This window comes from Oryctolagus cuniculus, chromosome 6 (genome assembly GCF_051225735.1).
Source record: "Oryctolagus cuniculus isolate XC-2025 breed Fujian yellow rabbit chromosome 6, ASM5122573v1, whole genome shotgun sequence".
Classification (NCBI taxonomy): domain Eukaryota; kingdom Metazoa; phylum Chordata; class Mammalia; order Lagomorpha; family Leporidae; genus Oryctolagus; species Oryctolagus cuniculus.
This window is the reverse complement of record NC_142872.1, coordinates 3037022-3060334: the sequence shown is the minus strand read 5'-3', so window position 1 is coordinate 3060334 and position 23313 is coordinate 3037022. Positions and strand designations below refer to the sequence as shown.

General features: G+C 57.6%; 1 protein-coding gene across 3 annotated transcripts; it reads left to right on the top strand.

The window, feature by feature from the left end:
* Positions 1-9530: 9530 nt before the first annotated feature.
* Positions 9531-22797, top strand: SH3BP5L (SH3 binding domain protein 5 like). 3 transcript variants are annotated; one of them, XM_002723747.6, is made up of 7 exons: positions 9531-9686; positions 10052-10634; positions 17379-17441; positions 17569-17697; positions 19548-19709; positions 20773-20946; positions 21357-22797. In XM_002723747.6, exons 2-7 carry the CDS (start codon positions 10452-10454, stop codon positions 21822-21824), a joined length of 1179 nt encoding a protein of 392 aa, XP_002723793.1. In that variant the 5' UTR covers positions 9531-9686; positions 10052-10451; the 3' UTR covers positions 21825-22797. The 3 variants fall into 3 exon arrangements, with proteins under 3 accessions (XP_002723793.1, XP_089190873.1, XP_051686764.1); XM_089334747.1 differs by lacking the exon at positions 10052-10634 and having other exon boundaries at positions 9581-9686; XM_051830804.3 differs by lacking the exons at positions 9531-9686; positions 10052-10634 and adding an exon at positions 10934-12503.
* Positions 22798-23313: the final 516 nt, after the last annotated feature.

The following is a 23313-nucleotide window of genomic DNA, read 5'->3' as shown; positions in this document are numbered from 1 at the left end:
CGGCCGGAGGGGGAATTCCGGAGGGCCCGCCTTCTTCCCACGACCAACCAATCATTTCGAGGGTTTTTGGTCTGCCCGCCCATCCGGCCTCATGCCGCCCAATCAGAGGAAAGGGCGCCGAGATGGGACTCCCGCCGCCGGGGTGCAGGAGCCGGGTCCGCGCGCGCCCGCCGGGTCCGCGGCAGTATTCCCGCGCCTCCTGCTTGTCTGCCGTCGTGCGGACCGCAGCGTGGTAGAGGGCGGGTCTGCGGGGACCAGGGTCTGAGCGAGGAGGGGGCGGAAGTACGGAAAACGCGTCTGAAGTGGAATTTCAGGACGCTCGGAGGACGCCTTCCAAGCCAGAATGCGAACATTTCTGGACGCTTGCTCAGTACTGAGGTCATGCTTTTTGGGACACCGGTAAACAAACACGGCTAATTCCCAGTGGCCAGGGCGGTGACACACAGGTCACGTAATTGAAGGGGCTGGGCTCACTGAACCCGGAAGAGAAGCCTTTGTGTACACAATGGCTGCACACATTCTAACCAGCTGCCCGTGGAGTAGCTCCCGGCTAATGCAGGAAGGTGGATTGTTTCCTCTGCGAGTCATCAGCGGCTGGCGATAATCGGAACAGGAATATTGAGTGCAGTGAGAAGTCGAGGTGAAGGTTTGTGCATGTTCAACTACAGACCTGCGCCCGTGAGTGACCGCTCCCAACGTGGTTCTGCAAGTACTCAGGGTATCCACGGAGGGTCTGCTCTAGGTCAGGTGCGGCTCCGATCAAGCGGGCAGACGCGGGTGTTACCCACCAAAGTTCTGGTTCCGGGGTGACATTCCAGGGCCTCTTCTACCTGGTCCAGCCTGCTTACCCAGCCTGTTCTCACCACCACCTGCATTCCTCCGTGTGGAGCACGCGCCAACATCCTCCTTGTCGGCCCTAATGGTCCTCCTGCAGGGCTGTCCCAGTGCCAGCCGTCACCACAAGGGGGCAGTCACGTCTCTCTTCTGAAAACCATCGGAATTGTTCAAGCCATTCTGCATTTACTGAACACTGTGCAGAACACAACGTGCTCCACACTGTCTCTCATCCTTTGCCATGCACGCCGGATACTGTGCAGACTCTTCTCCAGTGAACTGCGCAGCGCGTGTCTGAGAACATGTGTGAGTGCCTACTTCTGACACCTGCCGTGTGCAAGGAGGCGGCTAGTGTGGGAGACCAGCTGGAGAGTGAGTCCTTGAAGACTGAACGAGGGCAGACTCCCAGATCTTGCCGCCGTCACCTGAAGAATCGAGTGGTTTAAAGGCAGACAGGAAGAAGTGACCAGCAAACCTCACCGGCCCACAGGTGGCCAGGAGTGTGTATTATGCTCTGTGACGAAGGCAGCCATAACTCATCCCCTTGGAGTTTTCTGCCAACGTAGGTGGCAGGACTGGTGTGGGCTAAACAGGAAGGGACGTGCTCCCAATCCAGAGTGAGGAGAGGGAGAATAGGCTGAGAGGAAACTCGAAGTTTTGCCTTGAAGAATCCCTCCTCCTACAAGCTTTCTGAGGGCCACTGAGCCAGCCCCTGGCTGGGAATTCAGAGGTGCGTGCAACCTCCTGGGCCCAGCACACACCCTGACATGACAGAGGGATCCCTGCCACAATGAGGAGAGTGGGCTTCCCTCAGCGGGCAGGGCCAGAGTCAAGGTGTCTCAGGGTTTGTAGACTAGGAAGTTAGAGCTAAGTGGGGCTCTGGGAGTCGATGGCAGAACCCTAAGCTCCAGTCTCCCGAAGGGGGCACCTGGTGAAGGCTTCGGGAAGGAGGTGAGTCAGGGACAGGGTCCCGCCTTGGGTCTCATTTGTGAAGTGGTGGACACTGCCCAACGCCGGAGTCAGTCAGCATCAAGGCCACTGTCAGTGGTTTGAGAGATTTTTGGAAAGGAAGCAGCTGTGGGCAGGCAGGGCAAGCACACTGCACAGGCTCTGCACTGTACTGAGGGGCAACGGGAGGGCACGTGAGCAGAGCGCAGGCGACAGGACACAGGACACCACTTCAAAATGCCTTGAGAAGTGAGCCCAACAGATGCTCAAATGTCCAATGTCAGAGGTGGAAGGCTTACTGCCTGCCTTGCTCTGAGGATCGTGGCCTACAGGACTAACTACAAAGTTTCCCATTCTTCAGGACCCCAGCTTTAGTTCCATGTACAGTAACAATGTTGGCCTCTAGAGCATGGTCACTTCCCACGCTTCCACAAATGACTCTACAGGTGTCAGCTGACACGGTTTTCCAACAGTAGAAAGAACCAGGAACAGAGATGTGGAATCTAATAATTTGGAATAATCAGAACAGGAAAGATTGGGTTAACCAAATATGATTTGCAGATTTTATTAAGGATCAAATTGTGAACATATTATAAGGTGAGATCAAAATGGATTTCAGAAAATGAAAGAGGAAAACATGTTGAAATTTACAAACTGCAAAAACACACATTTTAATTTAAACAGCCTGGCACAGATTGTCTTTTTTTTTTTTTTTTAAGACTTATTAATTTATTTGAAAGTCAGAGTTACACAGAGAGAAGGAGAGGGAGAGAGAGACTTCTGTCCGCTGGTTCACTCTCCATATGGCCACAACAGCCAGAGCAACGGCTGGAGCTGCGCTGATCCCAAGCCAGGGACCAAGAGCTTCTTCCCGGTCTCCCAGGCAGGAGCCCAAGGACTTGGGCCATCCTCTACCGCTTTCCCAAGCCATAGCAGAGAGCTGGATTGCAAGAGGAGCAGCCAGGTGTCGAACTGACGCCCATATAGGATGCTGGCACTGCAGGCTTTATCCACTACTTTGTCCACTAAGCCACAGCGCCGGCCCCCAGATTATGACTTTTAAATTAAACCACAATCTTAACAGAATACAACTAGAGTTGTGCTTCCAGTCCAGGGTTAACTTCAAGGTCTCAGGCACTGGTTCCTTGGGACACTGCTCTGTTTTCACATTTATGCAGGTAAGTGAAGAGCAAGTAAGATCGAGGTAAGAAAAGACATGCTTGCCTTGGCACAAAAAGCTTATTAAGAGGGAAAAGATCAATTTCCTTTAAAATACAAACTTTTTCAGGGCCAGTGCTGTGGTGTGGTCACCTTCAGTGCCAGCATCCCATGGGGTGCTGGTTTGAGTCCTGTCTCTCCACTTCCGATCCAGCTCTCTGCTATGGCCTGGAAAGCAGTGGAAGATGGCCCAAGTCTTTGGGTCTCCGCACCTGCGTGGGAGACCCGGAGAAGCTCCTGGCTCCTGATCGGTGCAGTTCCGGCCATTGTGGCCAACTGAAGACCTCTCTCTCTCTGCCTCTCCTTTTCTCTGTGTGTAACCCTGAATTTCAAATAAATAAATAAACCTTTAAAAAAAAAACTTTTTTCTAGTCCTTAATGATAAACATAAAAAAGATATAAAAAGTTATGTCAAAATAAAATAATGTTCAATATTGGCCGGCGCCACGGCTCACTAGGCTAATCCTCCGCCTTGCGGCGCCGGCATACCGGGTTCTAGTCCCGGTTGGGGCGCCGGATTCTGTCCTGGTTGCCCCTCTTCCAGGCCAGCTCTCTGCTGTGGCCAGGGAGTGCAGTGGAGGATGGCCCAGGTGCTTGGGCTCTGCACCCCATGGGAGACCAGGAAAAGCACCTGGCTCCTGGCTCCTGCCACCGGATCAGCGCGGTGCGCCAGCCGCAGCGTGCCGGCCACGGCGGCCATTGGAGGGTGAACCAACGGCAAAGGAAGACCTTTCTCTCTGTCTCTCTCTCTCACTGTCCACTCTGCCTGTTAAAAAAATAAATAAATAAAACAAAATAAAATAATGTTCAATATCCATATCTAGGTTCAGTGGCTCATAAAGATATAGATAATGAATTTAAAATTATGTACAACTTGCAGGAGAAAAATCTATTTCAAAATACAAAGTAGGACAAAATGAAACCATTTTAAGTGCAGTACTATGAATATTAATGGTATCTCATGCAAACCTATAGCATCTTTTTTATTTTTTTATTTATTTTTTGACAGGCAGAGTGGACAGTGAGAGAGAGAGAGAGAAAAAGGTCTTCCATTACCGTTGGTTCACCTTCCAATGGCCGCTGCGGCCGGCGCATCACGCTGATCTGAAGCCAAGAGCCAGGTGCTTTCCCCCGTCTCCCATGTGGGTGCAGGGCCCAAGGACTTGGGCCATCCTCCACTGCACTCCCAGGCCACAGCAGAGAGCTGGCCTGGAAGAGGGGCAACTGGGACAGAATCCGGCACCCCGACTGGGACTAGAACCTGGTGGCATGCCGGCGCCGCAGGCGGAGGATTAGCCTATTGAGCCACGGTGCCAGCGTAAACCTATAGCATCTTTAAAAAAAAATTATTTATTAGAAAGGCAGAGTTGGAGAAAGAGAGGGACATGGATCTTCCATCCACTGGTTCATTCCCCGTATGGTTGCAATGGCTGGGATTGGACCAGGCTAAAGCCAGGAGCCCTGAACTGCATCCTGGTTTCCCACAAGGGTGGCATGGATCCAAGTTCTTGGACCATCTTCTGACTGCCCAGGCACATTAGCAGGGATCTGGGCTGGACGTTGAGCAGCTGGGACTCAAACCTGTACTCATATAGGATGCTGACATCACAGGCAATGGCTTAACCAGCTACGCCACAAAAGCAGCTCCATAAACCTATAGCATCTTCAGAAAGAATTTTGATTTTGGTTATTTTCACGAATTGAAACATTTAGAATGTAAGTAGATTTAAACTTAACATGATATACCATTAAAAAGATTTTAAGATTTTAGTACTTTTGTTTTTAAGGCTTAATTGAGGCAGTGTAGTTTATGCCAATGGATTGCCCGAGTTCAGGGACTGGTGTACTTCAGCTGTACCTTGGTTGAGAGGATCAGATGAATGGCCATACTAACTACTCAGAACACTGGTGGGCACAAGGCATACATACTTACTGTTTTTATTTTTAAATGTGATGGGAACTTGGGGCAAAATAACTCACTTCTAGAAATCAGCAGACTTAACAAGGCTAGAAATAACTCAACATTTTAAAATAATATAGACTGTCCTTTTTATTGACATATATTAGATTTTACATTACATCTTTTTGGGAGCAAGTTTCAACCTGATTTAAAAAGTTTACGGAGGGGGCTGGCACTGTGGCATAGCAGGTAAAGCCGCCGCCTGCAGTGCCGGCATCTCATATGGACGCCAGTTCGAGTCCCAGCTGCTCCTTTTCCGATCCAGCTCTCTGCTATGGCCTGGGAAAGCAGCAGAAGATGGCCCAAGTCCTTGGGCCCCTGTGCCCACATGGGAGACCTGGAAGAAGCTCCCGGCTCCTGATCGGCACAACTCTGGCCATTGCAGCCCACTGGAGAATGAACCACGAATGGAAGATCTCTTTCTCTCTCTCTCTGCCTCTGCTCTGTGTAACTCTTTCAAAGTAAATAAATATAAAAAAAAATATTGTATGGAGTAAAATGTACAACCCTGGAAATCCTCATAAAATCAGGACTGAGAACACAGCCACAACCCACAGCTTCTTTATGCCACCCTCCCCCCACCAATCCAGGGCAATCATGGATCTGCTGTCACCACACATTAGTCAAATGTTTAAAGCAATTGAAGGTGGCATTTATTAAATACTTGAGTGATAGTAGGAAAAACATTAATGAATACAAAAGGGTACTTTCTGTTGTTAGAAAAAAAGTTTTGGGGGCTGGCACCGTGACGTAGCAGGTAGACTCGCAGCCTGTAGTGCCGGCTTCCCAATGGGTGCTGGTTCAAGTCTTGGCTGCTCCACTTCTGATCTAGCTCTCTGCTATGGCCTGGGAAAGCAGGAAAAGATGGCCCAAGTCCTTGGGCCCCTGTACCTATGTGGGAGACCTGGAGGAAGCTCCTGGCTCCTGGCTTCGGATCGGTGCAGCTCCAGCCGTTGCAGCCAGTTGGGGAGTAAACCAGCAGATGGAAGACCTCTCTCTCTCTGCCTCTCCTTCTTTCTCTGCATATTTGGCAAGGCAAATGACATTTCTGTCACTGCAGGAAATGCTATTAGTGGAGTTGGTTTCCAAGACTGGGCTGTGTGACCTAGATGGGAAGTGAGGAGGGTCTCAGCAGCTACAATGCCGATGGGAAGGAGAGGAGGCTCTGAGGCACTTCAGACGCGAAGTGGTGCAGCGCATGCACGTACAAGGGTCTCCAGGTACCCATCCAGGGTAGGTAGGTGGACTGCAGAACGATTCATCAGCATAGCGAATGGGAGAACGGGATGAAATTAGATTTGGACCTAGTGTGCAGGAGGCAGCCCTGGCACAGGCCAGTGATGTCTGGGAGGCTGCTGGGTCTCAGAACATGCTTCATGTGGAGAGTGCTCCAAGGAAGGGACAGGAGCTGTGCTGAGGGCTGCAGCCACACATCTGGGAGAGGACACACAGGAGTAGGCGGTGTCTGGGCCAGGGAACACTGGTATTTAGGGCAGGGTTTTCAACATAGGTCTCCACCAGTATTAAAACCTGTTAATATGGGTGCCGTGGGATGTCATGTTAAATCACCACCTCAATACCAGCATCCTACATGAGCAGTGGTTCCAGTCCTGGCTGCTCTACCTCTGATCCAGCTCCCTGCTAATGCATCTGGGGAAGCAATGGAAGATGACTTGGGTCCCTGCCTCCAATATGAGATGGAGGTGGGGTTCCAGATTCCTGGCTTCTGCCTGGCCAAGCCCTGGCCATTGTGGCCATTTAGGAAGTGAACCAGAGAATGGAAGATACCTCTCTCCCCTGATCTTTTTTTTTTTTTTGAAAGAAAGGTCTTCCTTCCGTTGGTTCAACCCCCAGATGGCTGCCACGGCCGGCACGCTGCGCCAATCTGAAGCCAGGAGCCAGGTGCTTCCTCCTGGTCTCCCATGCGGGTGCAGGGTCCAAGGACTTGGGCCATCCTCCACTGCCCTCCCGGGCCACAGCAGAGAGCTGGACTGGAAGAGGAGCAACTAGGACAGAACCGGTGCCCCAACCCAGACTAGAACCCAGAGTGCCAGTGCTGCAGGTGGAGGATTAGCCTAGTGAGCAGCGGCACTGGCCTCCCCTGCTCTCTTTTAAACTCTTCCAAATAAGTAAAATGAATCTTGGGGCCAGTGCTGTGGCTCAGCGGGTTAACACCCTGGCCTGAAGCGCCAGCATTGCATATGGGCACCAGTTCGAGTCCCAGCTGCTCCTCTTCCAATCCAGCTCTCTGCTATGGCCTGGGAAAGCAGTAGAAGATGGCCCAAGTCCTTGGGCCCCTGCACCTATGTAGGAGACCTGGAAGAAGCTCCTGGCTCCTGGCTTTGGATTGGCGCAGCTCCAGCCATTGCAGCCATCTGGGAGTGAACCAGCAGATGAAGACCTCTCTGTCTGTACCTCTCTCTGTAACTCTATCAAATAAATAAAAGAAATCTTAAAAAAGGCTGGCGCCGCCGCGGCTCACTAGGCTAATCCTCCACCTAGCGGCGCCGGCTCTCCGGGTTCTAGTCCCAGTCGGGGCACCGGATTCTGTCCCGGTTGCCCATCTTCCAGGCCAGCTCTCTGCTGTGGCCCGGGATGCAGTGGAGGATGGCCCAAGAGCTTGGGCTCTGCACCCCATGGGAGACCAGGAGAAGCACCTGGCTCCTGCCATCGGATCAGCGTGGTGCGCCGGCCGCAGCGGCCATTGGAGGGTGAACCAACGGCAAAGGAAGACCTTTCTCTCTGTCTCTCACTCTCACTGTCCATTCTGCCTGTCAAAAAAAAAAAAAAAAAGAAATCTTAAAAAAAAAAAAAAGAAGAAGAAGAAGTAAAATAAATCCTAAAGGAAAATATTGGTGGGCTGATGCTGTGGTGTAGCAGGTAAAACCGCTGCCTGCAGTACCAGCATCCTACATGGGCGCAGTTCAAGTCCTGCCCGCTCCGCTTCTGATCCAGCTCTCTGCTATGGCCTGGGGGAGCAGAGGAACATGGCCCAAATGCGTGGGCCTCTGCACCAGTGTGTGAGATGTGGAAGAAGCTCCTGGCTTCCGATGGGCCCAGCTCTGGCTGTTGCAGCCATCTGGGGGGTGAACCAGTGGATAGAAAACCTCTCTTTCTCTCTGCCTGTGCCTCTCTGTAACTCTGCCTTTCAAATAAATTACTTTTTAAAAGGGGGGGGAAAGAAAATGTAAGGGCTGGCATTGTGACACAGCTGCTAAAGCCTCCACCTGCAATGCTGGCAACCCACATGGGTGTCAGCTCACCTGGATGCTCCATTTCTGATCCCGCTTCCTGAAAATGGCCTGGGAAAAGCGGTGCACGTGTTTGAGCCCTGCCACCCTCTGGGAGGCCCCAGTGAAGCTCCTGGCTTCAGCCTGTCCCAGCAGTGGGCACTGTGGCCATGCAGATGGAAAACCTCTCTCTGTCATTTCTCCCTCTCTCTGTAACTTTCAAAGTGAATAAATCTTAAAAAAAAAAAAAAAAAAAGTTAATGTGCCTTCCATATAGTTTGGGTAAAGATCTTTTTCTGACACTTTTTACAATATTTACCACATATATGTAATTTCCAGGTTGTGTCCCAATTAGTGCGAGTGGATCGGTTTACAAAATGAGCACCGTAACACTGAGACAGCATCGTTTTGGTCATCGCTGTCCAAAATCGCGGCACCTTTTGAAACGCAACAGACCCCAGGACTCAACCAGCCCCCAGGGAAGTGAAGGACACGCAGGTAGAGGCAGAAATACCCAGGCCAGACGCCGGGACTTCGCGGGGTCAGATCGACGACCTTAGCGCAGACCAGCTGAGGGCTGGCAGCGGCAGAGGCGGACGAGGGTCGCGGGGCTGGGGAACCCGGGGGTCCGATACGCACCAGAGGCTGCACGGGAAGGCAGCTGCAGAGCTGCTGTCCAGGATGGAACCGCGAGCCCTTACAGGACAACTACGGAGACGCAACCCGCACCGCCGCCGCCGGCCGCAACATCACCCGTCCCCGGCGGAGGAGCAGGTGGGGTCAGGCCGCGCCACACTCGAGGGAGCCACGTTCGCTCTGGGGGTGCGCTCACCCCGGGGCTGGGGAGAGGGCGAGGGGCCGCAGGCCCTCCGGACGGCACGTAAGGGAGCCGGGCGGCGCCCCGCACAGCCCCAGGGTCCGCGCCTTACCCCACCGGACGGGAAGCCGCCCTGGAAACCCACTCGGCGGCTCAGCGCTCAGCCCCTCGCCTCAGGCAGCGGCAGCCCCGGCCACGGCAGCCGGAAGTCACGAGCTCATTTCCGGCGTCGCCCCGCCTTCCTGGGCGTTCCCACAGCCAGCGGCCCGGGGCCGTAAGGCAAGATGGCGGCGTCCGCTCCGCGGCGGCGAGCCGCCCGATGGGCTTTATTTCAAACACTTTCCTACTCCTGATTCCTGCCACTCGCCCGGGTCCTTCTCACAACCGCCAGCCTGTATCTTTATTTCACTCAGCACCGGTGGGAAATGGGCTGCACGCAGCGTAAGCTGAGGCTGAGCGGCGTCCTGTACGGAAAGTACGGCGAAGGCTGGGCGGGGTGCCGCATCCGGAAACCCTCATGAAGCCCCGCGGGCGGGGGCGCGGCAGGGGCGTGGTCACCCAGTGAGGCACTTCCGCTTCCGGCCGGCCCGGTCGTTTTGGTTGGGCCGGCTTGTTGTGAGCAGGGCGGGGGAAGATTGTTTGCAGCCGCGGAGCTCCGCGGCCGGGAAGGTAAACTGAGGTAAGGCTACGAAGGGAGCTTTCGCGGCGCCTATGCGGATTCCTGGGGCAGGGCTTTGGGGGTGCGGAGGGGTTGCGGCGGGAGGCGGCAGGGCTGCTCCGCAGGCTTGGGGCGAGGGGCGTGGGGCGGGGCTGGGGCGCCGGAGAGCGGGCCCCCGAGGGAGGCGTGCAGGTGTCGGTTGGGGTGAGAGGGGCTGGCGCGGGGCCGGGTCGGACCTGAAGTCCTTGGGGGCCCGGAAGGGACGTGGCGGGTGCGCAGGTGGGAATGCAGGGGTGCAGCCCTGGGAGGCGGGAGGTCGGGAGGGGCTGGTGGCCGCGGTTCTGAGGCGGACTGGACCAGACGCCGGCCCTTTGTCTCCCCTGCAGCTCCCCAGAGACGCCCGCCCCGCGGCCTCTGCTGCGGCTCAGCCTTCTCTCCCGCCGCCGCCACAGCCTGGAGGCGCCGCCCGCCTCCACCCTCCCGAATGGTGCTCCTCTTCGCAGGCCTCGGCCCAGGATCCAGGCCGCCTGTGCCCCCTGCCTCGGAGCCGCAGCTCCGGGTCTCCCTGCGTGGACTCCCGGCGGTGAGGAGGGAAGAAGGTCTGCGCGGCCGAGGCGTTAGCTCCAGCAGGCCCGCCGGCAGCGTGACGTTCCGCCTCTAGTCGGCTGCGAGGCTCTGCCTCCTGCCGCCTCTGCCATCCAGAGCCCCCCAGGCCTCAGGCTGGGGCCCTGGTCCCAGCATGGCAGTCCTGCCTTGTGCCTAGGGCCCTGCCCTCTCCCGGGCCGCATGGCGGAGTTCAGACAGGCTCCGGGGGGGCGGGAGACCCCACAGGGGGAGCTGCGGCCTGAGGCCGTGGAGGAGGAAGTCCCCAGGAGCCCAGGCGCAGAGGAGCCGGGAGGAGGCGGAGGCGGCAGCGGCGAGGCCAAGTTGTCCCCCAGGGAGGAGGAAGAACTGGACCCTAGGATCCAGGTGAGAAGAGGGCCAGCTTCGGGCCTGACACCTGTGCCCCCACGTGCCGGGCGGGAAAGGAAATCAAGGTTGTCAGCAGGCCCTTGGGAAGGTCGCGTGGCGTGTCCAGAGTGTGGTGTGCTGCAGAGAGGCCCAGCCGGGGAGCCTGGAGCGCAGGGTGTTCGCGTCCCTGAAGAAGCGGAGCACCCAGTGGACGGCAGAGGCAGAAGCACACTTCTGCGGGTGGGAGTGGGAGTGGGGAGGGGTGGGGAGGGGACGGGAGGGGGCATGGTGGTGTACTTCCCCGCAGCCAGCTGGGCTGGTGATCAGTAATGCTGTGTGAGTCGCTGGGTGGGTGAAGAGGCCGTTTTGAGGCTAAGGGACTCTTCCCACTTCCTGCCTTCTCAGAAGGGAATGTTTACGTCTGTGAATGGTGAGCCTTGCAGCCGCTTCATAGGTAGCATCAGGGTTTGGCCTGTGGAGGTTTGTGTTAGTCATGGTCCATTTTTGCTGCACATTCTCGCCTCTGTGGACAGTGCATCTACCAAGGGAATGCAAGAGCAGTTTTTTTTTGCCTTGGAGTGTTCAGTCTGGTTGGCGGGACAGGCAGGTCCCCGAGGAGGAGCCACCCGGCAGCTGAGGCTGGGCTGTGGTGTCGCAGGATTGGGTGAGAGGGTCCCCGGGGCAGCTGCTGGGGCAGGGGATGACGAGGGGCCCCTGGGTGGTCAGGGCCCGGACTGCGTCTCCACTGTTGTGGAAGTGACTGCCCCTGTGCGGTGAGCGGAGCGTCCTGGGCCCCTGTCAGCAGGCCTGGACTGGGCTCCTCCAGTGAGTCCCAGAGAGCCAGAGGCGGCGTGGGCTCGGCTCTGTGTCCGTGCTGCCGGTGGAGCAGTGGCGAGCCCTCGTCTCTGGAGTGAGTCGGTCACGTATTCTCTGCCGCGCCCCGTGGACACGGTGGAAGAGGACCAGAGGCGGCGTGGGCTCGGCTCTGTGTCCGTGCTGCCGATGGAGCAGTGGCGAGCCCTCGTCTCTGGAGTGAGTCGGTCACTTATTCTCTGCCGCGCCCCGTGGACACGGTGGAAGCAGCGCAGCTTCTCCAGACCTTTCCTTTTGGCCACTGAGGGGAGAAGTGGCCGTGTGCAAGCCTTGGGCTGAGCGTCCGCAGCCTCCAGCCCCGTGGGTTGTGATTTTGGGGCAGCTCCTCGGTCTCTTCATCTGTAGAGGGAGATCCAGCTGCTTCACCCGTTCTCACTCTGCTCTGACGCAGGGCCCTGATTCTTCTCTTCCCAAACCTTTTGCACACAGCTCTTTGGGGAAGAACTGTTCCCGGGGAGGGGGCTGTGTGGTGCACCTGTCGAGGGTCCCTGCAGCATTGGTGGCCTGCCTCACCACGGGGCAGTCTGCAGGGCGGGGCCCTGGGGTCTCTGCTCTCTGCTCCCTGCCTGCTTTTCCAGGGGCCGCTTAGGCAAATGGAAGAGAAGGAAGAGATGTACACTGCGCTGTCAAAAGGTAGCCGCCAGCCGCGTGTGGCCACGTGAATACAATCAATTGAAATTAAATGCGATCCCCTGCACAGTGCTGACAGGGCCGTGCTCAGTGCAGAAGTGGGACGGTCTGGCATCTGGCAGCTCTGCCGGGTGCGGGCTGCCAGTTGCTGGTGCCACTCTCTCCGGCTGACCTCGCGGCCTTGTGTGGAGGTTGGGGGTGGCCTGGGGAGGAAAGGCCTTTTTGCTGCCTCGCTTGTTCAGTGACACAGGCGTGGCGAGAGGGCTGCGCCCTCAACACCTCCCTGCCCAGAGAAGAGGCGGCCGGTGCCAGGGACGCCCTTTGTGGAGGAGGCGGTGGCATTTCACTTTCCTGGTTGGACTCCTGGTCGACTCCGAGATGAGGGTGTGTGTCTGAGGTCCCCTGGTGGTGACAGTGCCCTGATAATGCTGCTCAGCACTCTGAACAGGCACTGCTTCAGGTGTCGGTGCATTTAGTGGGCCCCACCCACGGACCCATCACAGGGAAACTAAAAACCCGCTCTCCTGAGTTCCACACGAGGATGCCCATGGTCTGGGCAGGGTGAGGAGTGGTCCCGTGAGCAGTCAGGGTGGAGCCCACTGGGTCAAGGGCATTCCGAAGGTGGGGGCTGGCTGCCCTTAGGGTCAGACTCCTGAACTCGCAGGCAAGCAGCTCATCCTCCCATGTCTACTGGGAGGCCTCTCGGAGTGGCTGGGAGACCACTGGCCCCTGGCTGCAGGCTGGTGTCCTCCAGGGGAGGTTACGGGCTGTGTCTCCGTGCTGTCGACCTCACTGGGGAGGTCTCTGTGTCCTGCACACTGCTTCCTTAGAGAGGGTGCCAGTGGAAATGGTGGGGGGGGGGGAGTGCTGGCGTGGGCCTGGGGCTGCTGCCCTTCGTGGTGGTCATGCTCTCTCCTTGGCTGTGCGGATGCACACGCTCAGCCGCTTGTCTCCGTTCTACAAGGGACGGTGCAGCAGTGTTGGTGACAGGACAGTCGTGTCACCCCAACCCCACCGGCCTGAGTCTCTTGATGGCTGCAGTAGGTGGGGCCCTGAGCTCCGTGGCCTGGCAGCCATGGAATGCCCTGGTGTGCCCCGGGAAGGTCGCCCTCCCCGCTGGCTGCTGGCTCTCTGCTGACTGGTGCACGCTGACTCAGACTCTGTCCTCCCTGAACTCCATTGTAGCTGGGGGCCAGGAGTCCCTCGTAGAGCGCTCTCCACGGAGTGTGCAGTGGACGCTCCAGATGGTGCTCCACGTGCTCGGTGGCTTCCCCTCGCCCTGCCCTGGGTGTGCTCCAGCCTGGAGCCCCCTCCCCTGCTTCCCTGGCCCTCGGGTTTCTCTGTCCCCGGGCGACCCCCGTGCAGAGCTCCACAGACGGCTGTTCTTCCTTGCTGGGGATGCCGTCGGGGTGCTGGTTCCTGTGGAAGGATCATGCCTGCTCCTGCTGCCGGCTACCTTGTCCTTTTCCAGGGAGGACAGCTGAGGCTGAGACATTCGTGTCCTGGGGTTGAGAACTGGAAGCACTTTGGGCTGTGGAAACGATTGGGCCCTGACCTTCAGAGCTTGGTTTGCTGATGAGAACGCAGCTGTAGTCTCTGTCCACTCCTTGTTTGCCCTGCAGTCAGTGTGTGCCCGTTCCTGAGGCCTGTCCATTTGCAGCACTGCTCTCCCAGGGGTCCGTCCTGGGACAGCCTCCGTTCCAGCAGGTTGGTCACAGTGTCAGAAAAGTGAGACCAGACGCTCACCGCTTGCCAGCACCGTTGTTTCTCATGCGTTGTAAGTGAGTGGATTGGAAAAGTATTCCAGGCAGGGCTGCTGGAGGGACCAGTCCTCTCACAGAGCCCGACACCCAGGCCTGAGCTGCACTGCTGCAGCTGGGCCCACCCCTGATGGGAGCTGCCTATTTGAGGGCCCTGTGGTGTGCGCCCGTCAGCTGATGTGTGGTGGTGTCGGCGCCGCCCCCAGACCTCCTCTAGGGTCTATGGAGTGAGCCCATCAGCTGATGTGATGTGTGGTGGTGTTGGCACTGCCCCCAGACCTCCTCTGGGGTCTATGGAGTGAGCCCATCAGCTGATGTGATGTGTGGTGGTGTTGGTGCCGCCCCAGACCTCCTCTGGGGTCTATGGAGTGAGCCTGTCAGCTGATGTGATGTGTGGTGGTGTCGGTGCCGCCCCCAGACCTCTGGGGTCTATGGAGTGAGCCCATCAGCTGATGTGATGTGTGGTGGTGTCGGTGCCGCCCCAGACCTCCTCTGGGGTCTATGGAGTGCGCCCATCAGCTGATGTGATGTGTGGTGGTGTTGGCACTGCCCCCCTAGACCTCCTCTGGGGTCTATGGAGTGCGCCCGTCAGCTGATGTGATGTGTGGTGGTGTTGGTGCCGCCCCCAGACCTCTGGGGTCTATGGAGTGAGCCCATCAGCTGATGTGATGTGTGGTGGTGTCGGTGCCGCCCCCAGACCTCCTCTGGGGTCTTTGAGCTTTGTGGGCTTCTGTGGTTCAGAGAGGTTTGCTGTCATTCTATGGACTGAGTTGTGTGACTAATCTGGCTTCCCGCCCACACCTCCCACTTCCCCATCGTCCAGTACAGGAGCCACTGTCCAAGCTGAGATGGAAGCTGAGGGCCAAATGCATGTGTTCTGTTGCTGTTGTTTTAAGATTTATTTATTTGAAAGGCACAGAGTGGGGGTCGTGACAGATCTTCCATCCGCTGGTTCGCTCCCCAGATGGCTGCAACAGCTAGAGTTGGGTCAGGAAGAAGCCAAGGGACTCCCTTGGGATCTCATGGGAGTGGCAGGGGCCCAAGCCCTTGGGCCATCTTGTCCTGCGTTCGCAGGTGAATTAGCAGGGAGCTGGATCAGAAGTGGAGCAACCAGGACTCTAACCAGTGCTCTGATAGGGAATGCTGGCTTCACAGGCGGTGGCGTAACCCACTGAACCACAGTGCTGGGCCCTGCATGTGGGTTTTGACTTTTGTAAACAAGTGAAAGCGTGGTTGATAGTATTATTTTATGCTTACTGTATACATAAATGATAATCCTGCGGATGTATATTAGGGTAAATGAAACATTGTTGTGATCTCACCTGTTTTCTACTTTGAGAAATGGCTGCTAGGAAACTGAACGTGGCTGAGTGACTCAGGGTGTCCTGTTGGGCAGCCCCCTGGAGAGCGTCCTGAGCAAAACCTCAGCTGCCCCTCCTGAGGCGCGTTTCCCATCCTCACTCCTGGTCCCTTAGCGATCAACACCTTTTCCTGTAAGGGTGCTGGCTCGTGGCCTGTGTTCTTGCTGACTCAAGGCAGAGCTGGGGATTTAGAAAGGAAAGAACTGAACGGGATCACCAGAGCCTACCCAGCCCCTCTGCAGCCGGCTAGGCAGCCGAGGGAGCCAGGTGGGGGCCCAGGTCACCGCTGCGTGAATGGGACAGGATGGTGGTGTCGGTCATGTCTGGACAGCAGGCTGGGGTGCTTGGAGAGGGTTCTGTAGCTGAGTGCCAGGCATCTCTGGGGCATCACCCTTGGCACAGGGCGGCCTTGTTCCTCTGAGTGTCCTCAGCTCACCAGCAGCTCTGGGAACTTGGGTGTTTTCCCCGGGTGGGGAGGATAACTTGAGGCCAGCATACCCCACCTCCCCCTAGCTCTCTGACTTCATGGAATGTCAGACCAGCCTGGTAACATCTCCCTAAGCCCCTCCCTTCTCCCCGGGGATCTGCTGTGTCAGGGCGTGGGGTTGCCATCACACATGGCTCAAGTAGGCCCAGAGGCCCTTTGGGGCCTGTGCTGTTCTTGGTCTTGCTCTGATGTCCACCAGACCTTGGGATTCTGTGTCCTGCATGTCTGTGGTGTCTGCTCTCTCCCAGCTGGACTACTGCAGGCAGCCTCCACTTCCGTTCCCCAGCCCCCCTGGGCTTTCCTTTCCTAGGCCCGCTGTCTGCCTGTACCATGGCCTGTGTGGCACCTGTGCCGTTGAGAAAGGATGTTGTCTCCTCCCCAGCCTGCTGGTCTCGCCTGCCAGCTTGTCTGCGTCCCTTCCCTGGTACTTCTGTGAACCTCTGTCGAGTCCTGGCTGGGAGGCAGGCGCTCTAGGCTGCTGCTGCCCACAGGGCCCCTCGGCCCCCCACACCCTTCATGCACTGAGAGGGCTTGCTGCCTTCTTGCTGGGCTTCTTCAGGGTCCCTACCTTGTGCCCTCTCTCTCGGTGTCAGGGTCCATGAGCTGATAAGTGTGCAAGAAACTTGGATTGAGGGAGGGGCTCTGCTCTGGGTGGGAGGAAGTGGGAAGAAGTGGTGCCATCTGATAGAGCAGAAGAACTCGTGCCTTTGCATTGTGTGCATAATAGTGTTGCAGGGGCCGGCACTGTGGCTTAGCAGGTAAAGCTGCCGCCTGCAGTGCCAGCATTCCATATGGGTGCCGGATCGAGTCCCAGCTGCTTCCCTTCCGATCCAGCTCTCTGCTATGGCCTGGGAAAGCAGCAGAAGATGGGCCAAGTGCTTGGGCCCCTGTGCCCACGTGGGAGACCCAGAAGAGGCTCCTGGCTTTGGATTGGTGGAACTCCAGCCATTTTGGCCAACTGGGGAGTGAACCAGTGATGGAAGACGTATCTCTGTCTGTCTGTCTCTCTCTCTCTCCCCACCAGCCTCGCTCTCTTCCCCCTCCCTCACTGTCTCTCTCTGCCTCTGCCTCTCTGTAGTTCTGCCTTTCAAATAAATAAATAAATCTTTAAAAAAAAAAAAATTTGCGGCCGGCACCGCGGCTCAATAGGCTAATCCTCCACCTAGCGGCACCAGCACACCAGGTTCTAGTCCTGGTCGGGGTACCGGATTCTGTCCCGGTTGCCCCTCTTCCAGGCCAGCTCTCTGCTGTGGCCCGGGATTCAGTGGAGGATGGCCCAAGTGCTTGGGCCCTGCACCCGCATGGGAGACCAAGAGAAGCACCTGGCTCCTGGCCTCAGATCGGCGCGGTGCACCAGCCATTGGAGGGAGAACCAACGGCAAAAAGGAAGACCTTTATCTCTGTCTCTCTCAGTGTCCACTCTGCCTGTCAAAAAAAAAAAAAATAGTTTGCATTTTCCAAACCTTGCTTTCCTTATCCCTGAAATGGAAAAAAAATGGGTGTTTTACCCCCGATGCGAGGTGGAGCTGTGACGACTCTGACAAGGAGGCCTTCCACATCTCCCTTCCTGGCAGCTGGGTATCCTGCCTGCCATTGCCAAGGCTGTGCAGTTTCGCCAGCACTCTAACTACTCCTCTCGTCTCCATGGCAGGAGGAGCTGGAGCATCTGAACCAGGCCAGCGAGGAGATCAACCAGGTGGAGCTGCAGCTGGATGTGAGTGTTCTTGGGAACGTCTCTCCTGTCCCTCCCACATCGAGACAGCGGTGGGCGGGGGCATGGCTGAGACACAGGAGGGGCCAGGACCCACACCTGCCTTCTCTCCACTCTGTCCCATTGCCAGGAGGCCAGGACCACGTATCGGAGGATCCTGCAGGAGTCGGCAAGGAAGCTCAACGCTCAGGGCTCCCAGCTCGGGAGCTGCATTGAGAAGGCCCGGCCCTACTACGAGGCCCGGCGGCTGGCTAAAGAGGTATGGCCGCTGAGCTGCAACAGAGCCTGGCTCAGACCCTTCATCTCTGTAGGGCTGTGGGGCGGGGTTCCAGACCTGCGTGCAGGGCGCCCTGCAGGCCTGGCTCTGCTCTGAGCCAGCTCTGCAGGCTGAGAGGTTCCTGTATCACCACAGGCCCTGAGTCACGTTCTAGAAAGTGATGGGGCGTGCTCAAGGGTTGGCTCCCTGATGACGCTTGAGAGTCTTGTGTGTGTGTGAGGAACCGGGCTCCATGGTGTATCTGCTTCCCGGATGTCGCTCTGACGTCCTACTGTCTTCATCTTGTCTTGTCCTTTGTTACTTCCCTGTGGGCCATGTCTGTTTCTGCAACATTTTTTTGCTCATGCCTCACCTCTACACAAATTATCTGTGTTCCCCATCGGAAGGCTATAACAAGAAGAAAAACAAAATTGCTTCTAATCCTACCTTGCACATTTCAAGCCTTGTGAACTGGGTCTTGGTTTAATCTGTGGAGTGAGTGACAAGCAGGGTCCCCTCTGCCTTGAAGTTTATTCCCCAGGAAGGGACCTGCTGTGCTTCGCTTGGCCACATGGGGGAGCACCTGGGTCAGTCGGGGACAGCAGCCAAGAAGGAAGCATGGCTCACAGCCTCAGCTGTGGGATGGGGCAGGCAGGCTTTGAAATACAGGGTTGCTGGTTTGGATAACCGGGGTGAGGGCTATAGGGGCAATCTGCTGTCCGTTTCCTGAGCCTGGGAGGTATGGCTTGGTGTGAGCCAGGTAAAGGAAGTGCTGGGGGATCTGGGCTTTGGTCAGGTCAGACTGCCTGTGAAAGATGGAGTCACTGGGGGTTCAGTCTAGGAAGTGATCAGCCCTGCCGGAAGCAGTCCCTCTGGCCAGGGAGGCCTCCCTGGTGTCACAGCATCATTAAATAGAGAAAATTTAAAGAAAGTTAGTACAGCACAGATAACCATTTAATAGGTGATTTTAGCATATATCCTGCCAGAATGGCTCCATGTCAGTAAGTAGACACCCATGCTGTTGGCTGATGAGCGGCTCCCCCTGCTCGGTGCACTGTTGCTCATGTGGCTGGTTCCTGTAGTAGAAGCTTATTTGGGTTTGTGTCCAGGTTTTTGCTTGGTTGGTACAGGTTGAATACCTTTTGTCTGAATGCTTGAGACCAGAGCTGTTTTTGATTTTTTTTTTTAACTTTTTTTATTTTGGAATGTTCATGAGCTATCTTGGGGAGGGGACCTGAGTCTGAACACAGAATTCATTTCTGTTTTCCGTTTCTACACCTTACTCATGCAGCCTGAAGGTAACTTTAGGCTATATTCTCCATAATTCCGTGCATGAAACAGAAATGAATGGAATTATCTGCTGGGGCATCCTGCTGGCGCTCGCAGTCTTGGAGCTGGGAGCATTTCCGAGTTCAGGTGTTTGGATTTCAGACGTGTGGCTTTGTTGAATGTTGCTGGCACTTGTCTGGCTGTGGAGTTGACGGCCCAGGGGCACACTTGCTGTGAGACCAGGCCCGTGTTGTAACCACCTTTCAGCTGCATATGGTCTGGCTCCCCTTGTTCTCCCTGGGCAGAAGGGAGCAGCCTCTGAGCTGGGTTTCACCCCACAACGCGGTGTCTTTCTTTACCCTGTCTGTTTCTCTGCCTACTTCTCCTGGTCCACACCCTTGTGACGTGTCCTTTGGTAGTGTTCTGCCTCGTGGCATTCATCCTGAACACAGTTTGGGAAACAAAGCTAATGTTACCAGTTGGCCTTCCTCTGCCTTGTCCTTACCTCCTTGAAGGGCGGCTGTGGGTGGCGGGAACGCCCCGCCCCCGCCCTGGCGCCCTGTCCTGACGGCCGGTGCCTGCAGGCTCAGCAGGAGACGCAGAAGGCAGCGTTGCGGTACGAGCGGGCCGTGAGCATGCACAACGCTGCTCGGGAGATGGTGTTCGTGGCTGAGCAGGGAGTCATGGCCGACAAGAACCGACTGGACCCCACGTGGCAGGAGATGCTCAACCATGCCACCTGCAAGGTGAGGCCGGCCCTTCCGTGGCATTCATTCCCTTCCTCACCTCGGCTGCCCACGCGTCCCCGTCCCCAACCCTCCCCGCCTCGACTTTGATTCAGTCTCAGGCCGACGCATTCTTAGCCCTCTACCCTGTTTGGCTGTGATGCCTCCCACAGTCCAGGCCCTCTGCCTTTGAGTGCCATCTTGGGCACCACTCGTGCCTGGGCTGCGGGGGTGGCATCAGGCCACACAGTTGATCCCTGGTGGGCACCTGGGCTCAGCATTCTTAGCTGTCAGGATACCTTGACTTCTCAAGCACAGTTTCTGTCTCACTGAGAAGCTTTGGAAAGAGGACCCGGGAGGCAGGGAGCAGCAGGGTCTCTGCCAGTGGCTCCTGCCACCTTTGGTCTGTGCGGGGCGAGTGACTGCTCCTGGCCACGTGTCCTGCATTTCTGCATGCTGCACGCACAGAGCAGCCACTGCTTCCTGGGGCCCCTGCAGGCTGGAGCACAGCAGGTCGGAGGAGGCGTTGAAGGGGGCTCTGGTGCGGGTTTGCCCAGAGTGTGGTGCAGTCAGCTGCTCCACAGACCAGGTGGCAGGTCATCACTTGCTCCCTTGCTCAGGTGTGGCTCTGGACTGCACAGTAAGGTGTGAGAACCCAGTACGTAAGTGACTTTTCATACAGGGACTCCTCCTGCCCTTGAGCCCTAACTGCTGGCACTGAGGGCACCCCCAGGATGTTGGTGGCGGTGACGTGCAAGGTGTTGAGAGTAGAGTGGGTGCGAGTGCCATTCCAAGGCAGCAGCAAAGCTGGGGAGAGGTGTGGGATTGTGCCGGCGACACCTGGCAGAGCCCAGGGAGGAGGTGGCCACCACGCCACGTACCCCAGACCTGGTCCTTGAAGGTCACCTGGTCGCCTGCGGATCCTGAAGGGAAGGAAGGAAGCTCCACCGAGGCTCACCAACGCCGCGTTCCTGTGTCCTGGGCTCGGCAGCCGTCAGGTTCCCTGAGGTGACCTTAGATTGGCACCTGGACCAGAAGCATGGGTCCCTGCTCAGTGATGTGTGTCCTCTGCCCCCCGGGCCAGGTGAATGAGGCGGAGGAGGAGCGGCTTCGAGGTGAGCGAGAGCATCAGCGGGTGACGCGGCTGTGCCAGCAGGCGGAGGCTCGGGTCCAAGCCCTACAGAAGACCCTCCGGCGAGCTATCGGCAAGAGCCGCCCCTACTTCGAGCTCAAGGCCCAGTTCAGCCAGATCCTGGAGGTAGCTGAGTGGGAGGCAGTGGAGGGAAGGGAAGCCAGGTGTGTGGGAAGTGAGGGCAGGTGGAGGGGCTGCTGGTGTGCCCCTCTGGGCCATCCTGGTGGGCTGCGCAGGGCAAGGACAGGGACGCCTGTGCTCAGGGTGACCCTGCAGGAGTAGAGGCTAGACCAGGGCTCGTGCTTGTGGAGAATATACTTGCAGAAGGGAGACAAGCTACAGTGGGACTGGGTGAGGACCAGGGGATTGGTTGAAGCCTTGGCAGAAGTCTCTGAAAGGTGGGACTGGGGTCAGAAGTTGGCAGGATTGTGGCCAGGGACAGCACGGGGAGCCAGGATGGCAGTGAGGTGTTGCAGGCCTGTGGGGATACTCGGGGAGAGGTGGCCACAGATCACGCCCTGCCTCGCTCTCTGCAGGAGCACAAGGCCAAGGTGACAGAACTGGAGCAGCAGGTGGCCCAGGCTAAGACCCGCTACTCGGTGGCCCTGCGCAATCTGGAGCAGATCAGCGAGCAGATTCATGCGCGCCGCCGGGGCCTGCCTCTCCACCAACCTGGCCCACGGCGCTCCTCCCCTGTGGGGGCAGAGGCTGGGCCTGAGAGCGTCGAGGACGGGGACAGCGGGATCGAGGGGGCTGAGGGTGGGGGGCTGGAGGAGGGCAGCAGCCTGGGGCCCGGCCCAGGCCCTGACACGGACACGCTGAGCCTGCTGAGCCTGCGCACTGTGGCCTCTGACCTGCAGAAGTGCGACTCCGTGGAGCATTTGCGAGGCCTCTCGGACCATGCCAGCCTGGATGGCCAAGAGCTGGGACCCCGGAGTGGGGGCCGCCGGGGCAGCGACGGGGGAGTTCGTGGGGGGCGCCACCAGCGCAGCATCAGCCTGTAGCCTCTCGTGCCAGAGTGCAGGCTGGACTCCCCCCAGGGGCTGATGGAGGCCCGCAGGTTTCTCCTCCCTCTGCTCTGGGCCCTGTGTTCCCTGAGGTCTCCTTTCCCAGGGCCCTCAGGAGGCAGCTGTACAATGCCTCGCCCATCCTGCTGGCTCCTGGAGTCCGTCTGACACCATTGCTCTCCCATTCTAGCTTCCCTCTCTCCCTCCATCTGCCTGGTGTCTCTTTCAGGGAGCGTGGTCTAGGAGGCCCAGGAGCGGGCAGAAGAGATGGGTGCAGGGCAGAGTGGAGGGCCAGACATCACAGCTGTGGTCCCTGCCCAGCCATGTGTAAGCGTGAGGTGTGTGCACCTCTGGAAGGTCCTCTGTCCGTGCTCCCCTGCTGATCCGGAGCAGAGCCAGGCCCACACCAGCACAGGGAGGGTTCCCAGCTCCTCAGGGCTGGCAGGTCCCTATGGGGCAGGGTGTGGTGAGGACAGGCTGTGGCCTGCCATCACTCTGGCTGTGGGGCTGCATTTGCCTTTCTTGGGTAGAGGAGCTGAGCCGCAGCTCCAGTCTCCTGCAGGGTGCGTCAGGGAATTTGGTGCTCAACTGCTCTGCCTTGCTCTTCCCCAGCCACACCTGCTCCAGGGTCCTGGAGTGGGGTGCTCAGGTAGGCTGCCAAGCCTCTTGTGTCCCCTGCTGCGGGGGGCAGGGTGGGCTGGACTGTGGGGCTCAACCCTGCTCAGGGAGCTCTTCAGGTGCCCAGTGTGGCTCCAGGGGAGCCAGCAGGCTCTGGGTGCCTTGGGAGAGCCAGTGTGGGGGAAGCCGTGGGCCCTGCATGGGTGCAGCTGTCTCCTGGTGGGAAGAGGGCGGTCACAATGAGAGCCTCAGGGTTTGAGGTGGCCGTGCAGGAGAGCAGGGAGGGGAGGACCTGGCTGTGTGTGGGGATGGTCTGCCCTGGTTTTATTTAAATAAAATAGTTTCTGTAACAGTGATGCTTACTGTCCCTGTTGGGGGAAAGAGGAGAAGGGGCAAAGGTGAGGAGGTGGGCAGGGAGAGAAGAGCAGGCTGAAATGGGGGCTCTCCATGGAGAGGGGCCAAGGGAGGGTGAGGCCCTGATGGAGCCGGCCAGGCCGTGTGAGGGGTGTTAGAGGGCCCCACAGGCAGGTGTAGATGCCGAGGGGTCAGTGCCCCTGGGTGTGCCGTGGGAGGCGCTGGCTTCTGGGGGCGGAGAGTTTGGGGGCTGAGGCACCTGTAGAGCGGAAGAGGGAAAGGGTGAGGCTGCCAGCTGGGTCGCTCCTGGGCATAGCCCTGTGAGCTTGAGGGAAGAGCGGGGTGTGGTGTCCCAGGTAAGTTACAGCTGCCACCAGCTCCTCGGCGTGAGAGACGGCAGCATTTGTCCCTGCCAGAGCTTGGGACGTGCTGAGCTGAAGGGCTCCATCGTGCATCTGAACGTCACACTTCAGCTGGGCTGTCACTGGTTGGAAGTGGGAGGTACTTGAGTGCG

What these genes read in the sequence shown, in the direction of transcription:
- SH3BP5L (XM_002723747.6), top strand. Translation starts at nt 10,452, where the DNA reads ATGGCGGAGTTCAGACAGGCTCCGGGGGGGCGGGAGACCCCACAGGGG. An exon ending in TCAACCATGCCACCTGCAAG is followed by an intron (nt 19,710 to 20,772) that starts GTGAGGCCGGCC and finishes CCCCCGGGCCAG; the next exon opens with GTGAATGAGGCGGAGGAGGA. An exon ending in AGTTCAGCCAGATCCTGGAG is followed by an intron (nt 20,947 to 21,356) that starts GTAGCTGAGTGG and finishes CGCTCTCTGCAG; the next exon opens with GAGCACAAGGCCAAGGTGAC.